The sequence below is a fragment of the Lactuca sativa genome, chromosome 9 (assembly GCF_002870075.4).
Source record: "Lactuca sativa cultivar Salinas chromosome 9, Lsat_Salinas_v11, whole genome shotgun sequence".
Classification (NCBI taxonomy): domain Eukaryota; kingdom Viridiplantae; phylum Streptophyta; class Magnoliopsida; order Asterales; family Asteraceae; genus Lactuca; species Lactuca sativa.
In genome coordinates, this window is record NC_056631.2 from 34,368,303 (window position 1) to 34,393,106 (window position 24,804).

Sequence of the window (24,804 nt, forward strand, 5' to 3'; positions counted from 1 at the left end):
TTGATATTTATTTATAAGTTTTAATTCACAACTAATTAAACAATATTAATAATAAAGTTATATATTTGTTGAAATGTCTTGATTCTTGAAAACCGAATTGTAAAAAACCGATCCAGCCGAATTATAATTTGGTTGGATCGGATCGGATTTGAATTTAGTTTGAACTATTTGGATTTACGTTTTGAAAACCGAAATTATTTTGGATTCACTTGATCGGATCGGATTAAACCGATCCATTCAAACGAACACCCCTAGGTATGTCTAAAATGGTCGATGATTTTGTTATTTGTTCCCCTGCTTTCTCTAATTCAAAATTAAACATTGTTTAATTAGCGACTATTTTTTTTCTATTGAGCAAATATCATAAATACTAGTATTTTTTTTTTGAAACGGCGAATAGAAATATATATTAGCCCACCAAATGACATTACTATTACTAAATACTATTACTTGAATTCAGATTGTTAGAAATTGCCATTTGCCAAAATAAGTCATGTCAGATGGTCTTATATTCAGTTCAGATGTCGTACTAACATGTTTTTTAGTATGTTAACAAAAGCTTGCATAATAAATCACAGGAGAAAAGATGTGGTGTATATATTACATACTCGAGGCCAAACACGTATTTGATCACAGTTTCTTCACCTAAACCACTTTTGCAAGCTTCGAAAATCTTAAATCTCTTTGTTATTATCATGGTCGAATGAGTAATCATTCAATATCAAATTTCTTTTTACACTCATCAGAGCTGAATCAATGGTAAAGTGTCATATGGTATCATGATCCTTGGCTTTCAAATACAACCGATACTTCATGAGAAAAAACCCGGTGGTATGTCCCACTACCACAACAATAAAAACACCAAGATTGTATGACATCACAGACAACATTACAAGGTATGCAAGAGCCATACGGAGTCCATAAACAATAGCCTGAGTCAGACCACCGACAATTGTATATGCTCTAGAGTTGATGGTTGTGAACACGGAAAAGAACTCAATTGCAACAGCAAGAACGAACAGAAAAGCTAAAGCCAAAATATACATGCCTAACTTGCCATTAGGCCAGTCGTTGAACAACATTTCTACATCTTTGCCCCAGAAGAAGGTCATGTGCATCGTGGCCATGTGCATCGTCGGCATGGGCATGTCCATGTCATGAGACATTTTGTTGATCAAGTGGAGAAGTGGGACAGACCTTTTCCTTTTCCTTTGATGGTAATTGCGTAAGTTGCTTTATATATGGGTATGTCGTTTTTATATGGAGAGGAGATGAGATCAAGATGGATTGATATTGGAAAAACCACCGGCATGAATGTTGCATAAAACAAAGAGCCGGCATGAATCATGCTATGTCCTAATTTACATTATATACATAGATGACAAATTTTCATTATTGCTTCGTATCGTTTTCGAAAAGTTGCATTTTTTGGATAATTTTAGAAAATATTACACTAGTGGTTCTTTTGGTTCCAGAATCAAATGTGGTTACTCGTTTTGAGCTAATTCTGTTCAAAATATTGGTAAAATACATATGAAATGACCTGTGTACCTTATCTATTTCGTTTGTCAATTATTTAGGAAATTTCAAGGACCATTTAAATAAATAAGAGAAAATTAAAATAAAACCCTAAAATACATCGCCCAACCCATGACAAGATTTGGAACTTTTATTGCAATATAAAAATAGATTATGAAAATATATTAAACGGTATTGTTACATAACCAATGTGACACGTGAACAATTTGGTTGATACATAGTTTCTTTCTTTCTGAATATGCAATAGTTTTATTTCCAGTTTTAAGAATGTTTTCTTCTAATAAATTTACATATTTGCCAGCAATCATTAAGATATAAAACGATTTTTTAGAAGCTTACACATTTGTTTATTAAAACATTTTTTAATTGTGTTTTTTCTAATGCCTAAAAGGCAATATATTTCTTTTAAAAAAGTCAAACAAAATTGCATTGATTAGGAACATTTTAATTTGAAATGAGTAAAAAGAACTTGTAGCAACTCCCATTTCTAACACAGTATATTTGGTGGAAGTTGTGAAGCTATAATTGATAAAAAAAACGTTCGACGTTAGTTGGACTGAGGTTAAAGAATTAATTGGTTGGCGGAAATTAATAGGAGATTAAACGGAGACCATAAATGGCTAATTTTTAGAGTTTTAAAAAATTAAATATGACTTGTATTATAACAAAGTTCGTAAATATCACTAATATCATAATAAAATAGGTTAATATGATTAATACAACACTAATCAATCATCAAATAGTTTCTATTGAGATAGAACTTTAAAGTTTTAAAATTTCATGTTTGCTACTGATTCACTCATTTTATAGGAAGTGATTAATCGTTAGGCGTCTTCTAATCGGCCGAGTGATGCATACGGAATAATCGGAGATTAATCGGGACCTTGTCGGAATTTTTACAACACTAGTTTTAATTATATGAAAATGGTGCCAATTTTATAATATTTTCTTCAAAATAAATGGTGCACTTGATGGTTCACCCGGAATGAGGATGCGGATCGGGATTCTTAGAACGAATACGGTTGATGGTTGTAGTGATGTATTCATTTGATCGATTTTAATTTGGATTATTTTAAATTTAACTTGGGGTTTGATCGGTTATATGTTTGATTCTAAGAGTTTTTTTAAACATAAAGAGGAATGTGATAAAAGATGAATAAGATAAGGGCGAATCCATAATATTTAATGTTAAGCGGAGGATGTCCTAAAATTATATGTGTTTGGTTTATTCTTTGGTACAACTAAAGGACATATTTTATTATTTTGTAGTGTACATCGAAAACCAATAGACTGGTCCTCAGGAGGTTATTGGAGGGATGATGAAAATGATGGTGATGCAGGAGAATCTGATATTGGCTAATAATAAGTTTATATGTTTCCTTTTATTTGTGTTTAATAATAAAGGTTGTTTAGGAAATTATATTATTATCCAAAACCTCGTTCCTAGTAAGTAGGAGTTACTTTGGTTTTCTTTGTTACCTATAAGTGTTGGGTGTTTTCTTTTTGGGGGGATTATCTTGAATATTATTTTGATTCTAAACCTATATGTGATTATCTTTTTTGGCATTCTTGAGTTCTTGTGATAATTTTGGCCATTTGATTATTAACTCGCATCATTTGGTATTAGAGCACCAATGGTATACAAATGGTTGGATGTGGGAGACCTACTCGTAATGTCACTAACATTACCACCGACAGAGGTCACGAAGCTAAACAAAGAGACCCGCACGACGTTCAGATCGAACGCCTTCAACAAGGAATCAGAGACCTCGAACTCCAACAAGAGGTTCAAAACGAGGAAATTAAGTTGAACCCTAGTGTCTGGGACGGAGGATATGACGAGGAGGAGAATCCTTTTAGCTTCATCACCGAAACGCTCAGGAGGTACATCGTGATGACCCTTTATGCAATTTTAGGATGAAAATAGAGATTCCTAAGTTTGTGGAAAAGGCCCATCCGGATAATTTTATCGATTGGTTGAGCACAATAGAAATTTTTTTATCAGTGCGATATTCCAGAGCACTTGAAGGTGAAACTTTTTGCCCTTAAACTCCACAAATCTACTTTACATTGGTGGGACCATACAAAGAAACAACATGTGAAAGACAGGAAATCCAATATAGAGACATGGGCCAAGATGAAGAAGTTGATGCAAACAAAGTTCCTTCCTGCCAACCATAGACAAGAATCATTTTTAGAATACCATAACTTATCTCTACGAATACCATATGTTGAGGATTTTATTGCTAAAATTGATTGGCTTCAGATGAGGTGCGTCGTAGATGAAGATGAGGAACCAGTCATAACTTGATTTTTGGGTGCTCTCAAACCGAATATTGCTGATGTTGTTCATCTTCAATAGTATTAGACCTTCGCGAATGAGTGTAGGTTGGCACTTAAAGAAGAAAAACAAATAAAAAATCAAGGTTGATCAGTGAGCAACCGAGTCACGAACCCATATCGGCTACCCCAATGACAATCACACAAACATCATCCTTACAAAAACTTGATGTCACGACTGGTGCTTCTGTTACAACACCGAACTCGTGGGTTTTATGTTGCTTTAAATGCCAAGGATTGGGTCACCTCTCGAGGGAATGTCCAAAAAAACAACTAGTCACATTCATTGATGATGGCACACCCGTATATGATATTGAAAATGATGAGGATGTCGTAAAAGAAACCGAGGAGATTGTGTATGCAGGTGATGGAGAAGCTCTAATAACTCAACATGTTTTGAATGTGGATGTGGTGCAAACCATTAATAACTCGTTGTGGCTTCAGAACAATATTTTTCATATAAAGTGCACAATTAAATGCAAAATTTGTATTGTAATCATTAACGGGGGAAGTTGTGCCAACATGGTGGCAACAAGTATGGTCGAAAAACTTGGTCTCGATGTGGACGATCATCCAGAACCATACCAGCTAACTTGGTTAAAAAAAGGAAGTGTCGTCAAGGTTAGTAAATGTTGCCTTATTTAGTTTTCTATTGGAAAGAAATATATTCATGAAGTATGTACGTTTTTGTACCTCAGGAAGAAAATAAGAAATGTGAGTTATGGATGTTTTTGCTGAATTTTATGTAGAGAAATAACGGTCTGTATATGCTCTTTGGTGACTTTAGTGCTGTAAGAAACCAAAATGAGAGATTGGGGTTGGTTTTTTTCAAAGAGTGGATGATGATTTTAACTCTTTTATTGATGATGTTGGCCTTTATGAGATTCCAATAGGTGGGTACTCTTTCACTAGATTTGGTAACAACGGAGCCAAATCTAGTAAAGCTATATGGAGTGGTCACTACAAACTCACCGGAAAAGTGGTGCCACCTATGCGCCACGTCACCTTCACCACCAACCCACTCCACTATGGAAATGGTCACCACTAACAACATTTACTTTTTATTATTATTATTATTATTAACATTTTGTTAAGTAAATAACATAATTTTTAAAATAGGTAAATTTTTTTTATTTTTTGTAACACTATGAAATAAAAAAAACATAACTTATAAAATAAATAATTTTTTTGAAAATACAAAAAAAAAACTTTTCATTAATTAAAAACATAGAAATTTAAAACCTAAAATTACTAAAACACACATAAAACCTAACAAATCAACTACTACACTACTTAACTTAAAAAAACCAAAAAAAAAAAGTAAAATACAAAAACCGTAGAACAGTACTACTCGTTGTCATCATCATCATCCTCATCCTCATCCGCCTCGTCGTCACCGTCTGCATTCTCGTCGTAATCATCGCCCTCATCCTCTTCGTCTTCATCGTCATTTCCCCCTTGGTGTTGTCTCCCCCATATGTGCTCGGTCAAATCGTGTCGTAGATTGTGATGTGTTTCACGATTTTGTATTTCCAAAACCCTAGAGAAGTATGTCGGGCTGCCAACTTGTATTACTGCAGGTGGGTTAAGTGCATCGTTGTCGGTATATGAACAAATAGCTCTGCCCTCTTCTTCTATTATCATGTTATGTAAAATCACACAGGCAGTCAACACCGTCGTTAGTTTTGCCCTATCCCATGTTCTTGTTGGATGCTTGATTATGTGCCATCTTTGTTTTAGGACTCCAAATGCTCTTTCAACGTCCTTCCGTGCAGATTCCTGTGCTAACTTGAACAATTTTCGTTTCTCATCGGCTGGAAACGAAAAAGACTTAACAAATGTAGCATACTCTGGGTATATCCCATCACGTAGGTAATATCCATACTTGTATTCATTTCCATTCACAACGTATGACATATCTGGTGCTTTACCCTGCAAAATATCGTTAAATATCGGAGACGCGTGAAGCACATTCAGGTCATTGTTTGACCCCGCCATACCAAAGAATGCATGCCAAAACCATAGGTCGTTTGAAACAGCCGCCTCCAGTATAACAGTCGGGACCCCATGATCTCCTCGTGTGAACTGACCACGCCACGCATTGGGACAATTTGCCCACTCCCAATATGTACAATCAATACTACCAAGCATCCCTGGAAAACCATGTTTAGCTTCATGCGCGGCATACAACTGTTCGACATCACTTTTAGTCGGATGTCGCAGGTATATGTCATGGTAAAGCTCTATAACATACTCACAAAAAAGATATGTACAATCTCGACCCGTCCTCTCATACATTTTCAGATACTCATCTGATGCGTCTGCGGTTATACCATATCCCAATTGTCTAAGAGCGGCCGTACATTTTTGTATTGTGGTAAAACCACGTTTACCTCTATCATCCCAACGTAATTGGAAAAACTCATAATTACGTTCCAAATCTAAAGCTATACGTAAAAATAATTTTCTACTAATACGAAAACGATCTTCGAATTTCGAAAGGTCATAAAGACTATCAGGGGCAAAATAATCACGTACCAAAAGTTCATGTGCCGCCTCTCGATCCCGATTGATATATTTTCTATGTTTCTTCTCGCGATGTGAAGTTTCGCCTCTCTGACGAATCACGTCTTGTGCCGCAGACAATAGTGTGTGCAAAACCAAATTGTCATCAGAATCGCTATCCACTTTTTGGTTGAGTTTGTATGTTTGATTTGAGAGAATTTGTATGAATGTTTTAAAAAAAAATTGTATATGTGGATGTATATATAGATAGAGAAAGTAAATTAAAGAAAAAATATTTTTTTTATTTAATAACCCAACGGTTGAAAAATTGAATGGCCAATCAATGTACGCGTCTTCGTCCGTCCTGGGAGCCACGCCACGACCAACCCACTGAACCCAAGGGCGGTGTTCACGCGTGGAGAGACCCTCCACGTAAGCATTCCACGCGTGGAGATCTCTCCACTCCTGATAGCCTAAGCTTGATAGATTTTTACTATCCGAAGATCTGGTCAATCGATTCCCTAATCTTTATATCATGGATTTGGAGTTAATTATTTTAGATCATATACCCATTTGGTTGTCTCCAATTACTTTGGATTATGGTCCTCAACCGTTCAAATTTTTTAATTCCTGGATGTTAGAACCTGATTTAGATCGGATTGTTAAAAGTTGTTGGATCGGGGGAATGGGAGTCAAGGGTGAAAGTGATAGGAATTAGGTAAAATATATAAACTTAAAACCCTTAAGTTCACATGCAACCTAAAGGAACTATGTTTTCACTATTGAACCTATAACTATAAACATCAAACAAGAAACCCTAGAAACCATATACTATTTTCGAAATAACATAAGAAAGGGTTTAGGATTACATACCTTATTGTTATTATAGTAAATAACAATAATTCCTCCCTTGTAGATCTCTTGGAAGCAAGCATCACAATTATCGTGCCTCTAGTGGTTCACACCCAAGCTAGCAAGGAGGCTTAAGAAAGAGGAGAGGGGAGAGTATGATTTTCAGCTATCTATTAAGGAGAAAGAGTGGCTGAAAATAGGAGGCCCAAGGGTCTTTATATAGTGGCACATGAAACCCTAGATAACCCTAATTTGAATATGAAATCAATATTTCAAATCTGATATTTACCTCATTCCTTATTTATCCACATGATATATTCTAGAAACCCTAGAATATCTCTCAAAATCGTCCTGATTTAGATCCTGGATGTTAGAACCTGATTTAGATCGGATTGTTAAAAGTTGTTGGACCGGGGGAATGGGAGTCAAGGGTGAAAGTGATAGGAATTAGGTAAAATATATAAACTTAAAACCCTTAAGTTCACATGCAACCTAAAGGAACTATGTTTTCACTATTGAACCTATAACTATAAACATCAAACAAGAAACCCTAGAAACCATATACTATTTTCGAAATAACATAAGAAAGGGTTTAGGATTACATACCTTATTGTTATTATAGTAAATAACAATAATTCCTCCCTTGTAGATCTCTTGGAAGCAAGCATCACAATTATCGTGCCTCTAGTGGTTCACACCCAAGCTAGCAAGGAGGCTTAAGAAAGAGGAGAGGGGAGAGTATGATTTTCAGCTATCTATTAAGGAGAAAGAGTGGCTGAAAATAGGAGGCCCAAGGGTCTTTATATAGTGGCACATGAAACCCTAGATAACCCTAATTTGAATATGAAATCAATATTTCAAATCTGATATTTACCTCATTCCTTATTTATCCACATGATATATTCTAGAAACCCTAGAATATCTCTCAAAATCGTCCACCACCTATGGTGGAAGGTGTGGCCTTTTGTTTAACTATTGAACAATTTCACTTTAGACCCTGCACTTTTAATTAATTCCATTAATCCTAAAATTAATTCTAATTAATTCCGATCAATTATTAATTAAATAATACTTTTCTAATTAATATATTATTTTCATAATATACTAATACACTATTTATTTCATTTTATTAATCACATAATAAATTAATCTCTCCTCTCTCTCTCTCTCTCTCTCTAAAAGTCACCATGTCCAATTGCTAGGTTTGAAGACAGCCCAAAAGGAATGTGCTATTATCAATTCAAGTATATACCAATTTTAGTTATGAGCTTAGACACCTAATCCAATAGTCTCTCACTTGGATAAGTCTATAACTATAATTTCCAGTATAACTTCTGAATTGATCAACAAATTGTAGCTTCCAAAAGTTGTTGTCTAACTCTTATCTAGTCAAAAACATGTCCTAAGATAAGTGATCAAATATTCTTCCGTTCTTCAAGATATCGTAAGGACATGAGATATGGATTATGATTAATCTCATTATCCAAGATTTTGTTTCTTGATTTCCGATTCGTGATGACATCATAAGACTTCTAATTTAACACATCAATTTAGTACTGACTGGGCCTAGCACGATAAGTCAACACCAAATCACCGAGGGGCCCAAAGATATTGTTTTTCTCGTTAAAGAAAAAAGGAACGAATAAACTTTGACTTATATGCTTGCATCGTTTACTCATCAAATCACACATGACAATACATTTTATAACATCATGTTACTGATGCATTTACGTATTACCAATGCACAACCGACTTGTAAATTACGACTCATATATCTTTGTTTTAAGAATATAAGATATTATCATCTCTTAGTTAATCGTGATATAATCCATGAAGTAATTCTCTGAGCGTGGATTTATCCAATACTTAAATCTCCATTTCCAAGTACTCATAAACATTGCAGCAATACTATTGCTATGTCTAAACTTTCAGACAATCTACAATTCAATTCATGACAATCTTAATTCATTACTTACTTCCCAATGTATGAGTGACTATGGAGTTTGAATAATTAAATCATTCGGGAAGTAAAACATGCAAAATGAAACACAAGAATAAATAATTTACAAAGGTAGTAAACAAACTCATAAATAATCTCTTATTACTTAATCACCAAAATTCAATTACATTTAATTTGTTACAAGTTTCTAAACAAAATTCTACTTACTAATAAAAGTAATATCATCTCTCAGACCAATGCTCATGGCATGTTGAATGTGTTTAGCCCTACTCAGACCCTTTGTGAGGGGGTCTGCGGGATTCTCCTCATATGATATCCTCTTTACAATGAGATGGCATTCTTCTACTCTATGTCTGATGAAATGATATTTTCTATTGATATTTCTTGATCTGTCATGATCTCTTGGTTCTTTTATCAAAGAAACCATTCCTTCATTATCGCATAAAAGTTCCATTGGTTCCTGAATGATTGGGATAACTCCAAGATCTTCGATGAAGTTCTTCAACCAAGTTGCTTCCTTTGAAGCTTCATTTTCCGCTATGTACTCTAATTCACAAGTAGAATCAGCCACCGTATCTTGTTTGGAACTTTTCCAAGTAATTTCTCCACCATTTAATGTGAGCACCCAGCCAGATTGAGAACGAAAGTTGTTTTTATCTGTTTGAAAGTTGGCGCCACTATATCCATTTACCCTCAATGTATCACTACCACTAAGCACAAAAACTCAATCCTTTGTCCTTCGCAGATACTTGAGAATGTTCTTTACTGCTATCCAATGAGCTTTGTTGGGATTTCCCTGATATCGACTAACCATGCTCAAGGCAAAAGATACATCAGGGCGAGTACATGTCATAACATACATGATTGATCCCACAGCCGAAGTGTATAGGACCCGACTAATTTCTACTATCTCTTCGTCCGTACTAGGGCCTTAAGTCTTACTTACCCTAGCATTATTCTAAATAGGTACCTCTCCTTTCTTATAATTTTACATACTAAAACGCTTTAGTACCTTTTCCAAGTATGTACTTTGACTAATTCCAATTAGTCTTTTCTTTCTATCCCTCAAGATCCTTATCTAGAGAATATATGTTGCCTCTCATAGATCCTTTATAGCGAAACACTTCCCAAGCCAAGATTTTACATCTTGCAAAGTTTGAGTGTCATTTCCTATAAGTAGTATGTCATCAACATAATACTACAAAGGTTATTATACTCCCACTAACCTTGACATACACACATGACTCATCCTCACTCCTAGAGAAACCAAACTCTTTGACTTTCTCATGGAAGCACAGATTCCAGCTGCGAGATTCTTGTTTTAATCCGTAAATGGATTTTTCAAGCTTACATACTTTATTAGGAAACTTTGCATCTCTGGCTGACTAATGTAAACATCCTCAACTAATTTCCCATTAAGGAAAGCTTTTTTGACATCCATCTTCCATATTTCATAGTCATGAAACGCAACTATGGCAATCATTACCCGAATAATCTTGGCCACTGGTGATAATGTCTCATCATAGTCAATCCCTGGAGTTTGAGTAAAGCCCTTCGCAACCCATCGTGCCTTGAAAATATGCACATTTCCATCCATGTTGATCTTCTTCTTGAAGATCCATTTGTATCCAACTACCTTTCGACTGGGTACATGATCGACCAAATTTCAAACTTGGTTATCATACATAGAGTTGATCTCAATGTCCATTGCTTCTTTCCATTTGGAAACTTTAGGGCCAACCATTGCTTCCTTGTAGTTAGTTGGCTCATCTAAATTTATCTATGTACGATCATTGATAAGCATATCACCTTCTGTAATTATATGGAAACCAAAAATCTAAGGTGGCATGCTAACTTTACTGGAACGACGAAGAGGTAATGACTTGTCAGTTGGTCCAACAGGAATTTCTTCCTCTGGTTGAGTGTCAGTATCTTCAGAGGTTCCCTCATTGGTTGACTCTTGAATTTCTTCAAGGTCAATGGTACTCCCACTTTCCTCTTTGAATATGAGTTCTCTCTCACGAAAGACTTCTATTCAAGCTACAAAGACTACGGTCTCACTAGGTCTATAGAACAAGTATCCAAAAGACTTTTGTGGGTTACCAATGAATAAACGCTTCTCATTTCCTGCTCCTAGCTTGTCACGAGTCTCTCGTTTAATGAAAGCTTCACAACCCCAGATTTTGACATGTGCTAACGAGGGAACTTTCCCCGTCCACATTTCGCAAGGTGTTTTGGAAACCTTCTTGGGTGGGACAAGATTAAGGATATGGGTTGCAGTCTCTAAGGCATACCCCCATAAAGAGATTGGAAAAGAAGCTCGACTCATCATGGAATGAACCATTTCTAACAAGGTTCGATTATGCCTCTCGGTCACACCATTAAGTTGTGGTGTCCTAAGAGGGGTCAATTGTGAAACTATTTCACATTCCTTGAGGTAGTCGTGGAACTCGATACTAAGATACTCCCATCCTTTATCAGATCGGAGCATCTTTATCTTCCTACCCAATTGATTTTTGATTTCATGTTTAAACTCTTTGAACATTTCAAAGGTTTTTTATTTATGTTTGATTAAGTAGATATAACCTTATATGTTATAATCATCCGTAATGTTTACATAAACCGATTAGCATCCCTTGTGGCGCATCTGAAGGGTCCACACACATCTGTGTGTATAAGGTCCAACAAACCTTCACCTCTTTCACATGATCCAGTGAAATGTGATTTTGTAATCTTTCCCAAAAGACAAGATTCACATTCATCATCTGACCTTAGGTCAAATGATTCCAACACTCCATCCTTTTGGAGTTGGGTGATGCGTTTCTTGTTAATGCGCCCAAGACGAAAAATGCCATAAACATGTCTTGTCTAAACCATTAGACGAATCAATGTGCAATACACTATTCCCTAAGCAATCAACACATATCACAGTTTCACCCTGAAATCAGATTATATAGTTTAAATGTTCTACTTGTAGTTCTATTTATATAATAAAAATAGAGAATATATGTCTTAAAATACAATAAGCATACAGAAAATATGAGTGATTATAATTAATGGAAAACAAAGAATTGCTTTTGGAAAGAGGATGGGGGATGCAATGCTGGACATGGGAACCGAGGGTCCTGAGCCGAAAACTGTAGCTCCACTTGAATTTGTGGTATTTAGAATCGATGAGCTTGTACTGCAATGCAAAATAAATTATATACAATTAGATCTTATATTTTAATTATTATACGTATTAAGAAGTTATCAATTATGCATAATCTTAACGTTGAGTAATCGCTTTAGTAATAGTATTTAATTAATTTGGTCTTAAAATAATACGTTTTCCTTCTAAAGAACTAATGTTAATTTAAAATAACAAAAGTGTGTAATTGTAGATTTGCTATTAAAAAAGGAAAAACAAAAATAAACTACAATCAATTTTGTTATTATCGTCTAATAATCTAACCTAATAAATGAAAATCAATTTTGCCAAATGTCATGTTTTCATTAAATTTGACACATGTCATTTTCTAAGAGCTTTTGAATTATTTCTTTTTCACTTGTCATTTTTTTAAATTTTTTATTTTTCTTAAATTTAAAATTCACATTTTAATGAGATTTATATATATGAAATAGATTATTCTATTAAATTTCATAATAAATGCTCTATAACCTTTATTACTTGTTTTATTTATTATATTCTTTGTATTTATGTAAAATTATTATTTAAAAAAAATATGTAATGCTTATAATTTTATATTTTTTTTTATAAACCCGTGTAATACACGGGTCTCACACCTAGTTGTTAATAAACAAAAGTAAAATTAGTTAAAACTTAGCAAAAGATATTAAATAATCAATTTGTTAGATAAAATATTATTGTTTTAAGATAAATAAACAAAAAAATATATTAAAACGTTATCGACTAATAAAAAAATCTCAATCTAGTCTTAAAAAAAGTTGGATTGTTGACCTTGTTGATAGGAATTGGCATGTGCTAGAGCCTGCACAAATATAACAAAACATTTAGATGAGATAGAAAGCTTTTTGTCTAAATAATAATTATATGAGATTATAAAATCACATAAACGATGATGCACATACTCAATAAGGCATTCCATAACGATTCGTTATTAATGACATAATTCATTTGTAACATTCATAATTATAAATAAATTTAACATCAAAGCATTTCAAAAATTGTAATCACAAATTTATTATGTCACCTTTTGACATGCAAAAATCACTTACATTTTATAAGTGCCAATGATAAAGTTGGTTGTTACTTTGAGAAATAAACAGGAAATAGTAAGTAATTGACATGAGCTTCCATGTGGGCTTTTTCAAACTCATTGCAATTCCAAGTAGAAAAAAAAACTAATTATAAAATATATGCAGAAAAATCTTTATATTATTTTTATGTTCAGAAAAATTCTTATATTAATAGGTATCATTCGAAAAATACAAAAATATATGTTTTTAAGATAAGTTTACGACTAAAAATCTTATGTGGCTTATATTTTTCTTTTTTTCATACGACGTTGATATTAATTATGATAAAAACGATGAGTTACAGAGGGAAAAATCAATAATATAATTTCATATGGAGAACACAATTGAACAAAAATAATTGAAATAAATGTAGGTTTTGACTTGTTTTCACATACAATTAAGAAAATATAAGGGATATATATATATATATATATATATATATATATATATATATATATATATATATATATATATATATATATATATATATCCGGTATTTTTTTTAAATTTTGCAATTTGGTTTTATTTGAAAACGTAAAAAATAACATAAAAATAATATAAAAGTTTTTCTAATAATTGATTGTATTTTCTATAAGGTTTTCCCATGTGAATATTTCAAGGCTTGCAAAGCCACAACTCGTCACAATGATCACTTATTTAAAATATATTTTTATTTTATTTTAGTGTTATATTTAATTAATTAGTGATACTGAATTCGTTTGAATGGTCTTATAGGAGTTTATTTTTAATGATTATTACAATCCAAATTCATGTGTATGTTAATTAAGAATGTTATAAGATATTGGTAGCTTTAACTTTTTATCCTGCCTGTGTTTTCTTATGTTGATTTGTTAAATAATTTGAATATTTACGTTAGTAAAAAGAATTCATTAGAATATACATTAATCTAATATTTGTCAAAAGCAGGAGTATTTCTGTATTTGTTAATTATGTGACGAGAGCGGCTACTTTTGAGGGATATATAAATATATAATTGATGGCCATAATTTCTCTTCGAAATTTTTATATTTTATCTCTTGCATTGTGTTTACTGTTATCTTTAATTCAAGCATCAAAAACCTACAAACTTTAATTCATTTAGTTATTAGTTGTGAGACCCGTATGTTATACGGATTCAACAAAACAAAAAAAAATTAAATAGAAAGGTTTAAACAAAAATTTATTTAAATTTGAAATTTAAAATTTGAATTTAAAAGGAAACATATTAAATACTATGAGTTGTAATATTGTAATTTATTGGTTATTTTCAATTAAGACAATTATTAATTAAGATGTAAATATGATGTGTTAATTAAGAAAGATAAAAAAAAATGAGAAAATAACAAATGGAAAAAAACATTTATCTAAAAATACCACAAAATGACAAGTGTCAAAACTCATAAGAGATTGACATATGACCAAAAAAAACTTTCATTTATTAAGAAGGATTAACTAAAGTGAGATTTTTTAAAGGTCTTATTACTTTATAACACTATACTTTTAATAAGGTTATGTCATATCGAATCCGCTAACAACCCTCTACCACACAAGAAAGAGACGGGTGAAAAAGATACCCATTCAACGGTTAGCTTATAGGCAATTTCTTTATACCATCTTTATAATATGGTTTCGTGAATGAGAAATACTAGTGATTCGGTTGACTCATATCATACATATTGTATTAATATTTAATGTATAACTATAAAAGTGTATTTTAACTTAAAATAAGATTTAAAAATTAATAATTAAACATCTTAATTTACTAATTATTTAAAACCAATTAATGATTTTAGTATTTATCTATTAATTAATAAGTTATCACTCTTGAATTCTGACTTTTTGTTTTTGGTTTTTATTTTTGGTTGGTTCTTATTCTAATTTCTGGATTCATTAGTTTCTTGATTTCTCAATCCATTAGGTTTTGATTTTGTTTCTTCCTCAATATCAAATTTTTGTTTGATAAAAGCATTTGTATAATAGAAGTTTATGTTTTAAATTTTCTGCATTTTTGTTTGTGATTTAATTCTTGCTGAGTTTCATCTTCAATATATCATATTTCTGACTTGATAAGGTAAAATGTTAAGCATAATTGTTTGTTATCATATTATTTATTTTTTTATCTGATTTGTGAATTTGATTGGTACTTTTTTTTTTTGCAGCGTGCTTGTTATTCAGTTTCCATAAATTTTATACAAAAATAAAAAACCATATCTATTCTTTCCTTAAAGTAGTTTTTGATTATTTACAATCAATACAATGTTTCCTAAAATACATTTATTTGGGAGCCAAAAAAGGAATAAACAGACAAATTCTTCGTGCTTCTATAAAATTTCAAAAAGCATATCGATAGTTTTTTTAAACCACTCATTTCTTCTAATTTATATGAACATAATAATCTACTATAATAAATGAAGGTTTTTTGCAACATGTCCTCTTCTCATTCATTTGGACACATGACATTTTCTAGAATTTTTAAATTTTCTATTTTCCACTTGTATTGTATTTTTCATTTTATTAAATTAAAATTCCATATTTAATATGTAAGGTAATATATATGTAAAATATTTATTAGAAATGGTTTATATATATGTAATGTATTCAATACATTAAAGCCTTACTAAATTTAATAATTTAAATTTTTTCTCATTTTTCTTATAAATTCAAACTTTTTCAAATTGTTAAAATTTCATATTTAATTTTTTTTAATTAAACTCATGTAATACATGGGTCTCACACCTAGTCTCTTCTAATAAAAGAATCCTAAACTTGCCACGTGTCATTTTTCTATAATTTTGATTTTTTTTCTTTTATTCTCAAAAAATTACACATGTCTTTTTTTATTAATGATTTTACATTTACATTTAAATTTAAATCTTCTTTTAAATCCCTTAAAATTAGCATTATTAATAAAGATTTTGAAATTCAAAATGTTTGGTAATCAATTATATGAAATAATCAATTATAAATAATCTCCTATTCCATTTATTTTATTACAATTATTATTTATCTTACTTTAATTTATCAACCGTATATTATACGGGTTATAAACTTGTCAATTAATAATAGAATTGTACACGAACTGTGCTTTATTTTTTCACAAATTCCAATTAAATATTTTTTTTTATAATCAATCCGTGTAGTACACAAGTTATAACCTAGTAAATTAATAATTTAATGAAGAAGATACTGATTTGAATGAACATATAACATCTAATTAACTATAGAAATAAAAGTTTTTCAAATCGAAGTTTTTCAAATCAAAGTTACTGTAGAAAATTATCTAAGACTTTCAACGTCACAATTAAGACCTTCAACTTCACAATAAAAGTTGAATGACTTGACAGAATTATATATAGAAAATATATGTTACATAATTGATTTTAATTGTATTATTAATAATTTTGCATATACAAAAACTAGGAGAAATATTTTTCTTTTAACTTGTTTTTGTAAATGTTTGTTTATAATATTATTTATGCTTTGTAATTGGCATGTCTGGTTTCGAATCTTTATTATGTTAATGGCTTTAAAGGGCTTTTTTTTTTTTTTTTTACCTCGGACCCAAAATATATTTAGGCTCTGATTTTTATAACTTATGAATCTTTTTCAAAAATATTCAAAATATACTTTTAATTGTTCTTTTACCTGTATGCTTAAATGTCCATATATATATGTCATTTTACATTTACAATTTAGCTTATAAACTTTTTTTTAACAAATATTATTAGTTCATAAACTGACTCATCATTTCCCAAATATTTTTTTCAGTTAAAATGTTTTAGTCCGACAAACCGGCCTAGACTAGTATATGAGTTTATATAAAGCAATGTTTTGAAATTGAACTCTTTTGACTAACTTCTGTTAACTCTTAAAAGTTATAACATCCCCTACGACGACGCGAACATGGAGCCGATGCTTTTGGGCAAAGCCGGCGCCGGGTGTCACGGCCCTTTTCGTCGGCGATGTACACCAACTTTTTTTAGGTGTAGCTGCAGTGACTATGTTATACAACCCACATTCAAACCAAAACTTTGAGCCTATAATGTTCTCTTCTTCATGCCTCTTTTCAACTCAAAGCATAAATACAAGGAAAATTACTAAAAAAAGAGTAGAAATTAACTGACTTGGATCAGAGCTCGTCGTAATCGCAGTGCCACCGAATTTGCAGCTACTTGGGACAGGATTCTTCTGATAATAACTATTGAACGCGTAAGAAGCATGGTGGCGCAGGGTGTCAGGATTGTAACACTCACCACCCTGCTGAATCGCCGAGCAGTCAGCGCCACCGTGACCACAAGCGTAATCCAGAGCCTCTTGTAATGCCGTTTGTGAAGCAGATTGGGTTGCAACGCACCAGCTTCGGCCTGCAGATGAAGTACTTGATGATACTGGGGAGGTTGTCGTTTTGGGTTGCGTAGTTGGGTTTGGGTTTCCGGTAGTTATTGTCGGAACTGTTGTTACAGGTGTAGTGACGTCCATAATCTTTCCGGTGAGTGAACCTGAAGTGACTGTGATTGTGAGGTGGATGACGACGAGAGAAACAAGGATCATTGTGGGTGTTTTGTAGGTGGTGATTGATGAATGATGTGGGTTCATTGGTTGTTTCAGAAGGTGTTGAGTTTGGAAAAAGGAGAAAAGCATCATCATTACGTCTTTGAAAATGTGAGGTGGAAAAGGAAAAGAATTGGGGCGTGGGAGGGAAAAGAGACTGAGGTGGATGAAGGAGAAAGAAAGTGAAATTAATGATGATGGTCAATCAATCTACTTTAATCCTTTATTTACTTGTTTCTTTCTTTTCTAATCATGCCATAATATATAATAGTCCATGCTTTTAAACAAATAATGATCTAAACAAGACTAGTCTTACTTTTTTTTTTCAATAGTGGATATGTTTGAACTTTGAACACATATGTTCATGTATTTTGCGATGGACGCCATCCATTGCAAAGATAGCCGATAACAACACAAGTATTTAAGAAACATAGACGAAATTCTTAAGCAACGGATTAGTTTGACACTAATGGTGACATTTAACGTATTTCGTATAAGTAAAAACTCATATAAATACATCATTAGATAAGAATTTGGAGATGAGATAATGACTTGAAAGGGTAACGAACTTTTGACTTTGTTCACATTTAGTTACTAAACTTTTTTTCGTTATCTATTTGCCATTGAACTATTGAAATTGTTCACATACCGGTCATAAGGGTAAAATGTGAACAGTTTCAATAGTTTAGTGGCAAATAGATATCAAAAAAAAGTTTAGTGACTAAATATGAATAAAATCGAAAGTTTGTTTCCCTCTAAAAAGTTCAATGACTAAATGTGAACAAACTCCCTCTTATATTATGTTTTAGCAAATTATTTATTTTTGTTTAATTGTAGCAACATTTGTTGATGAAGAAATCTATGAAATTAAAAAAAAAAAAAAAAAAAAAAAAAAAAAAAAAAAAAAAAAAAAAACCCGAAAAATATATTAATAAAAAACGAAAAACCGAAACCGAAATAAAAAACCAATGGTTTGGTATTTTCAAAAATAAAAAATCACAATTTTCCAATCTGATTTTGGTTTTACAAAAATTCAACCTTCGGATTTCGATATCTAAATCTCTCCCCATTTTCTATCCAAAACTCCCCCTTTATGACATGAGAGAGAGAGAGACATGTAAACACCTCTATATAAGATGAGTCCATACCACATGTAGAGGTATGCTTGAGAGATGTAACATTGAAAGTGTTAGTGTGTGTTAATTATGTAGATTTAGATCTAGATCCTTTTTTGTAAACACCTTTCATAATCGAATGCATCTCTTAAACACCCAAATCACTGTGTTCTTTGTGTGTTCGTTAATTTTGCATGCCAAACCAATGGTCATAATTCATATCAGTGAGAATGGTTCATTTTTTTGTAAAACCAAAATCAGATTGGAAATTTTGATTTTTTATTTTGGAAAATGTCAAACCATTGGTTTTTTATTTCGGTTTCGGTTTTTTGTTTTTTTTAAATATATTTTCAGGGTTCTGTTTTTTTTATTTCATAGATTTCTTCATCAACAAATGTTGCTACAATTTAACAAAAATAAATAATTTAATAAAACATAATAAAAGAGGAAGTTTGTTCACATTTAGTCATTGAACTTTTTAAAGGGAAACAAACTTTCGATTTTGTTCATATTTAGTCACTAAACTTTTTTTCGTTATCTATTTGCCACTAAACTTTTGAAACTGTTCACATTTTACCCTTATGACCGGTAACAGCTGGTCATAAGGGTAAAATATGAACAATTTCAATAGTTCAATGGCAAATAGATAACGAAAAAAAGTTTAGTGACTAAATGTGATCAAAGTCGAAAGTTTGTTACCCTTTCAAGTCATTATCCCTTTGGAGATTGTTACTTTATTTTTATTATAACAGTATATAAAACAAATAAAAATTACACAATATAGATGAAAATTTAGACATCATATAAAAGTGCAAAATGATAAACAATAAAAAACAGGGAAAATGACTCATGAGAATAACAAACTATGGCTTTTTTTTCACATTTAGTCATTTTTTACACTATTTACCATTGAAGTTGTTCTAGGTGTTCAAAATACCATTATTACCGGGTATTGAAGGTTTTCGGCGAGTATGCCATTCCGGTTGTGTTCTCCGACGAGTTTCCGGCCACCATGAGTTTTCCGGCTATTCTCCGGCCAAATGTATATGAAGAACCGAGTTTTTTTCTTTTAGAGGTTTAGATGTATTCATAAGATTCATATGAAGATCTGAGTTTGTTTCTGAGGTTCAAATGAAGATTTGGGTTTGTCTCTTTCAAAGGTTTAGATGTACTCAACCCAAAAACCAGAACTTTGATGAACTTAAATAGATAAGATAATAAATCTGACGAGCTGAAAGAAGACCAGAAATCTGATGTACTCATATTCATCCGTGAATGAGTTTCACAAAAGTTTTGGTTTGAACACAAATCTTCAAAGAACTAAACGATTTTGGGAATAATTTATGAGTATGTTCATTAAAACCCATCTCGATCGAACACACATACACACACTAAATCAAAAAATCAAAGCTGGAATATGAACAAACAAAAAAGAGCATGAACTTGAAAAACAAACCAATAACTTGTTCTTGTGTTAATCTTGTGTAGAACCCAAAAAAATCCCTAAATTGACGTGTTTAGATCTAAAAGGAAGCTCAATTTTCTACTTCCAATGCTCGGTTTTTCTTCTTCTTTGTTTTTCAGATCTACAAATTGATAAAATGCATGAATGAAACAAACGATTTTTTTTGGTTGTTGCTCGATTGGAAAAGGGATCTAGGGTTGTGTCAGGTGGTGTTTAGGTAGATGATGAATAGTATGGGTTTATCAGATCGGACACACACACATGCTTGTGTTTTTTAACAGATCTGGGTCTATTTTCCATATCTGCAAAAAGAGAATTAAGGTCGATCTATGTTGGAATGAAGTCATTAATAGTGTTTATAGCTTCGCCGAAAAATTCATATAGTCACCAGAAAATTCATATATTGGCCAGAAAATTCAACTTAACCTGCTAAACCTATAATAATCGCTCGTAATGTTTTTGTAAACAAAGAAAACATGTTCAATGGTAAATAGTATACAAAAAAATTATCAAATGTGAACAAAAGCGATAGATTATTACCCACCTGAATAATTTTCCCTAAAAAATACCATTGCAATAGGATCGAAGGAGTGATTCAACATAAGTTTTTATTTTTTCTTGTTTTTCCAAGGATACATGAAAATGATAATTTTTCCAACCATTTGGTACATCATTATTTTTAATTTAATTAAATTAAAAGATATAAAAATAAAATAAAACACATCATTATATATTTAATTAAATTAGAAAATATAAAATAAAATAAAACATGACATTTTTTATTTTTTATTCCCTAAAAATAACATTTAACATTAATTAAATCCTAAAACGACAAACAAAATAACTAATAAACCATACTACAAACGACAAACAACAATCTTAAATTCTAAAAAAAAAAAAGATAATGATTTTTTAAAAATATTTCACGCCACATCGTATAAAAATTCTTTCATGTTATAGTGTGCGATACTCACATTTGTTGCGTTTAAAACTTCTCCGTTGAAAATTATTAGTTACCGATGTTCATCTTATGAGTGAGAACATTATTAAACTCTTCTACTTTTTGTTGCATACATTTCCATTTGGAAGCAAGTTGATGTGTTGAACGATCCGAATCTCCAAATTGTTGCTTTAAATGATCCAAAACTAATCGTAAAAAATATAACAATTTATGTTGATTAACCTACCTGTTTTCGAAAGTGTCAATGATTTATGTTCTAGCAAACGTCACCTCTTTGATTTCGGACCATTTTGCGAATATAAGTGGTCTATGAATGATATCTATTTTCAAATTTTGAATTGAAATGTAGAGAAAATTGAGTAAAATGGAATGAAATTGAACGAAAGAAATGTATGGTTTTGTAATAGTAGAAGGTATTTATAATAGGAAATTTTATTAAAAAAATAAAACATTCAAAATTTCTAACTTTGGAAGATTCACGGGTTCATCAACCCGCATACAACCATTGGAGCGGTATCAAATTTGTCTTAGAGTAGTGACATGTAACACCCATAAAATTTTTGAAAAATTTAAACTTTTAAAACCAATCCATAATCACCATTGTTTAAAAAAATAGTTTTCAAAACATGTTAAATATCAGGGTTTTCCCAAAATCATAAATCAAAACACGAGGAGGTGCACGATCATGTCTTCGCCTTCCCATGATTATCTGAAATACCTGAAACATAACCCAAAACAGTAAACCCAAAGCTTAGTGGGTTCCCTCAAAATACCAACACAACAAATAACACATATATAATAACAGCATGCAATGGGTCCACAACTAACAGACTCGTCGAGTTCCCACAGTACACAGAAGATCGGGAAAATCCTAGCCAACTCGCCGAGTTGGCAGGACAACTCGTCGAGTTTTCCCAGTCTTAACACATTCAACCTTTTTTCATCGAATCTAATGCTTCAAGATACAGATCTGGTTCTATGGGGCTGAAATACCATGTAAAGTTGCCAACTTTACGTTCATGCATGCCAAAAGAAGCTCTAAAACTCATACAAGGCTTAATTGAGAACTTAATGCATGGATGAAGCCTTGAACCTAATAAAGTTTGCACCTTTAAGCCAAAAGAGGCCACAAAATGGCCAGATCTAAGATGACAATCCATGAAAATATCAACTCCATGAACAATCCATAAATGATCCAAAAATCCCTATAATCTATCTAAGGAAGAGATCTATGAAGTAAGGGAGCAAGGGGTCGACTTTATACCTCAAAATGACTGCAACTAAAGAGGAGGTTTTGGATCTAAAGCCTTCCTTCCAATCAAGCCACCTCAAACTTCAAGCTCCTTCAAAATAACATCAAGAAATCAGTCTTCAATCTCACTTACACTCAAATATGGGAGATGATGCACGAAAATAGGGTTTCTGGACAGAGAGGACTGGTAAGGAGGCCATCCAAAGGGTATAAGGCCTTTAAATAGGGTGCAACACCATAAAAATTAGTGTTTCTCATTCAGCCGCCAACTCGTCGAGTTTTCCTCACCAACTCGTCAAGTTGGTCTAAAAAGATGTGCGGTCCAAAAGCCTTCAACATGTCGAGTTGAGGCCATCAAATCGACGAGTTCCAAGGGAAACTTGTCTTTTGAATAATAAATCTCATACCTGAGAATCAGGATGTTACAAATCTCTCCCACTTGGACTAGGCTTCGTCCTCAAAGCCTGCTGCGGTGAACAAATCTGGCTAATGCTCCCGCATCTCAGCCTCCGGCTCCCAGGTCTACTTGGATCCCCTTCGATGTTGCCACTGTCCCTTTACCAAAGGTACCTCATTGCTACGCGGAACCTTTACCTTCCTTTCTACAATGGCTACCAACCTATCGAAATAGTTCAGGCGCTCATCAACCTGAATATCACTCAAAGATACCACTGCATCCTCGTCTAAAACACACTTCCGCAATTGCGAAACGTGGAAAGTGCTATGAATTTGACTGAGCTCCTCCGGATGATCCAATCTATAAGCAAACTTGCCAACCCTGTCAATAATCCAAAATGGTCCAATATATCGGGGGCCCAAATTCCCCTCTTCCTTAAGCGAATCACACCTTTCTAAGGTGAAACCTTCAGCAACACCATGTCACCGATCTGAAACTCCAACTCAGATCGGCATCCGTCAGCATAGCTCTTCTACCGACTCTGTGTAGTCTGCAGTCTCTGCCTAATCTGCTAGATCATATCGGTAGTCTATAAAACCACCTCGCTCCGACCTAAGACCCTATGGCCCACCTCGCCCCAACCGACTGGGGTGCGACATCTCCGCCCATACAAAAGCTTGAAAGGCAGAGCACCGATGATTGAATGGAAGTTGTTGTAGGAGAACTTTGCGAGAGGTAGATAGGAGTCCCAACTCCCGCCAAAATCAATAACGTATGCTCGCAACATATCCTCGAGAGTCTAAATGGTCCGTTCACTCTAGTTGTTGGTCTGCGGATGATAAGTTATGCTAAAATGCAGCCTCGTGCTGAGTTCCCCATGAAACTTCTGCCAAAACCGGGAGGTGAACCGTACATCACGGTCTGAAACAATAGAGATCGGAACCCCATAATGAGCAACGATCTTGTGGATATACACATTGACCAACTTCTTGGCCGACGAGCTCTCCCGAATTGCTAGAAAGTAGGCACTCTTGGTCAATCGGTCCATGATGACCCAAATAACATCAAAACCCTTTTCCGTCTTTGGTAACCTAGTGATGAAATCCATCGAAATCTGCTCCCATTTCCATATGGGAACCTCCAGAGGCTGCAGCTTTCCATGCAGCCTCTAATGCTCAGCCTTGACCATCCTGCAGGTTAAGCATCTCTCATTGTACCAAGTTATCTCTCTCGTCATGCACAATCACCAATAACTTAATCTCAGATCCCAATACATCTTGGTGGCCCCCGGGTGAATAGAGAAACGAGACTTATGAGCCTCCTCCAGCACAATCTGTCTGACCTCACCAGACACAAAAACCCCTATCCGACCGCAAAGAGTCAACAAACCACGACTATCCAGAACAAATTTGGTAATCTCACCCCTGATCCTCTCAATCTTCCAATTCTCCTCTTGTACACCTTCAGTCTGAGCCTCACTAATCAAACCCACAAGTGGAGAATCCACAGATATCCTCATACATGTCACTAGAACAAAAGATCAAATCGACTTGTGGCTCAGGGGATCCGCCACCATATTTTCTTTACCGAATGGTAAAGGATCTCGC

At 33.0% G+C, this 24,804-nt stretch overlaps 3 protein-coding genes across 3 annotated transcripts; all 3 read right to left on the bottom strand.

Moving 5' to 3' along the window:
• Positions 1 to 374: 374 nt before the first annotated feature.
• LOC111879457 (copper transporter 2) lies at positions 375 to 1,292 on the bottom strand. The gene has a single exon (XM_023875931.3). The coding sequence runs from the start codon at positions 1,164 to 1,166 to the stop codon at positions 768 to 770; it is 399 nt and encodes a 132-aa protein (XP_023731699.1). The 5' UTR covers positions 1,167 to 1,292; the 3' UTR covers positions 375 to 767.
• A 3,934-nt stretch (positions 1,293 to 5,226) lies between these two features.
• LOC111879473 (protein ALP1-like) lies at positions 5,227 to 6,177 on the bottom strand. Its single transcript, XM_023875945.2, has one exon. It carries the CDS (start codon positions 6,175 to 6,177, stop codon positions 5,227 to 5,229), a length of 951 nt encoding a protein of 316 aa, XP_023731713.1.
• A 5,950-nt stretch (positions 6,178 to 12,127) lies between these two features.
• Positions 12,128 to 18,164, bottom strand: LOC111879494 (PLASMODESMATA CALLOSE-BINDING PROTEIN 1). Its single transcript, XM_023875964.3, has 3 exons — positions 17,581 to 18,164; positions 13,158 to 13,188; positions 12,128 to 12,380 (listed from the first exon to the last, which is right to left on the bottom strand). The coding sequence occupies exons 1-3, from the start codon at positions 18,101 to 18,103 to the stop codon at positions 12,209 to 12,211; spliced, it is 726 nt and encodes a 241-aa protein (XP_023731732.1). The 5' UTR covers positions 18,104 to 18,164; the 3' UTR covers positions 12,128 to 12,208.
• Positions 18,165 to 24,804: the final 6,640 nt, after the last annotated feature.

Bases quoted from the DNA above. Each gene is read 5' to 3' on its own strand.
- LOC111879457 (XM_023875931.3), bottom strand. From the start codon at position 1,166: ATGTCTCATGACATGGACATGCCCATGCCGACGATGCACATGGCCACG.
- LOC111879473 (XM_023875945.2), bottom strand. From the start codon at position 6,177: ATGTATGAGAGGACGGGTCGAGATTGTACATATCTTTTTTGTGAGTAT.
- LOC111879494 (XM_023875964.3), bottom strand. From the start codon at position 18,103: ATGATGATGCTTTTCTCCTTTTTCCAAACTCAACACCTTCTGAAACAA. The intron at 13,189-17,580 runs GTCAGTTAATTT...ATATTTGTGCAG, and splicing joins TACGACGAGCTCTGATCCAA to GCTCTAGCACATGCCAATTC. The intron at 12,381-13,157 runs GTCAACAATCCA...TTTGCATTGCAG, and splicing joins TGCCAATTCCTATCAACAAG to TACAAGCTCATCGATTCTAA.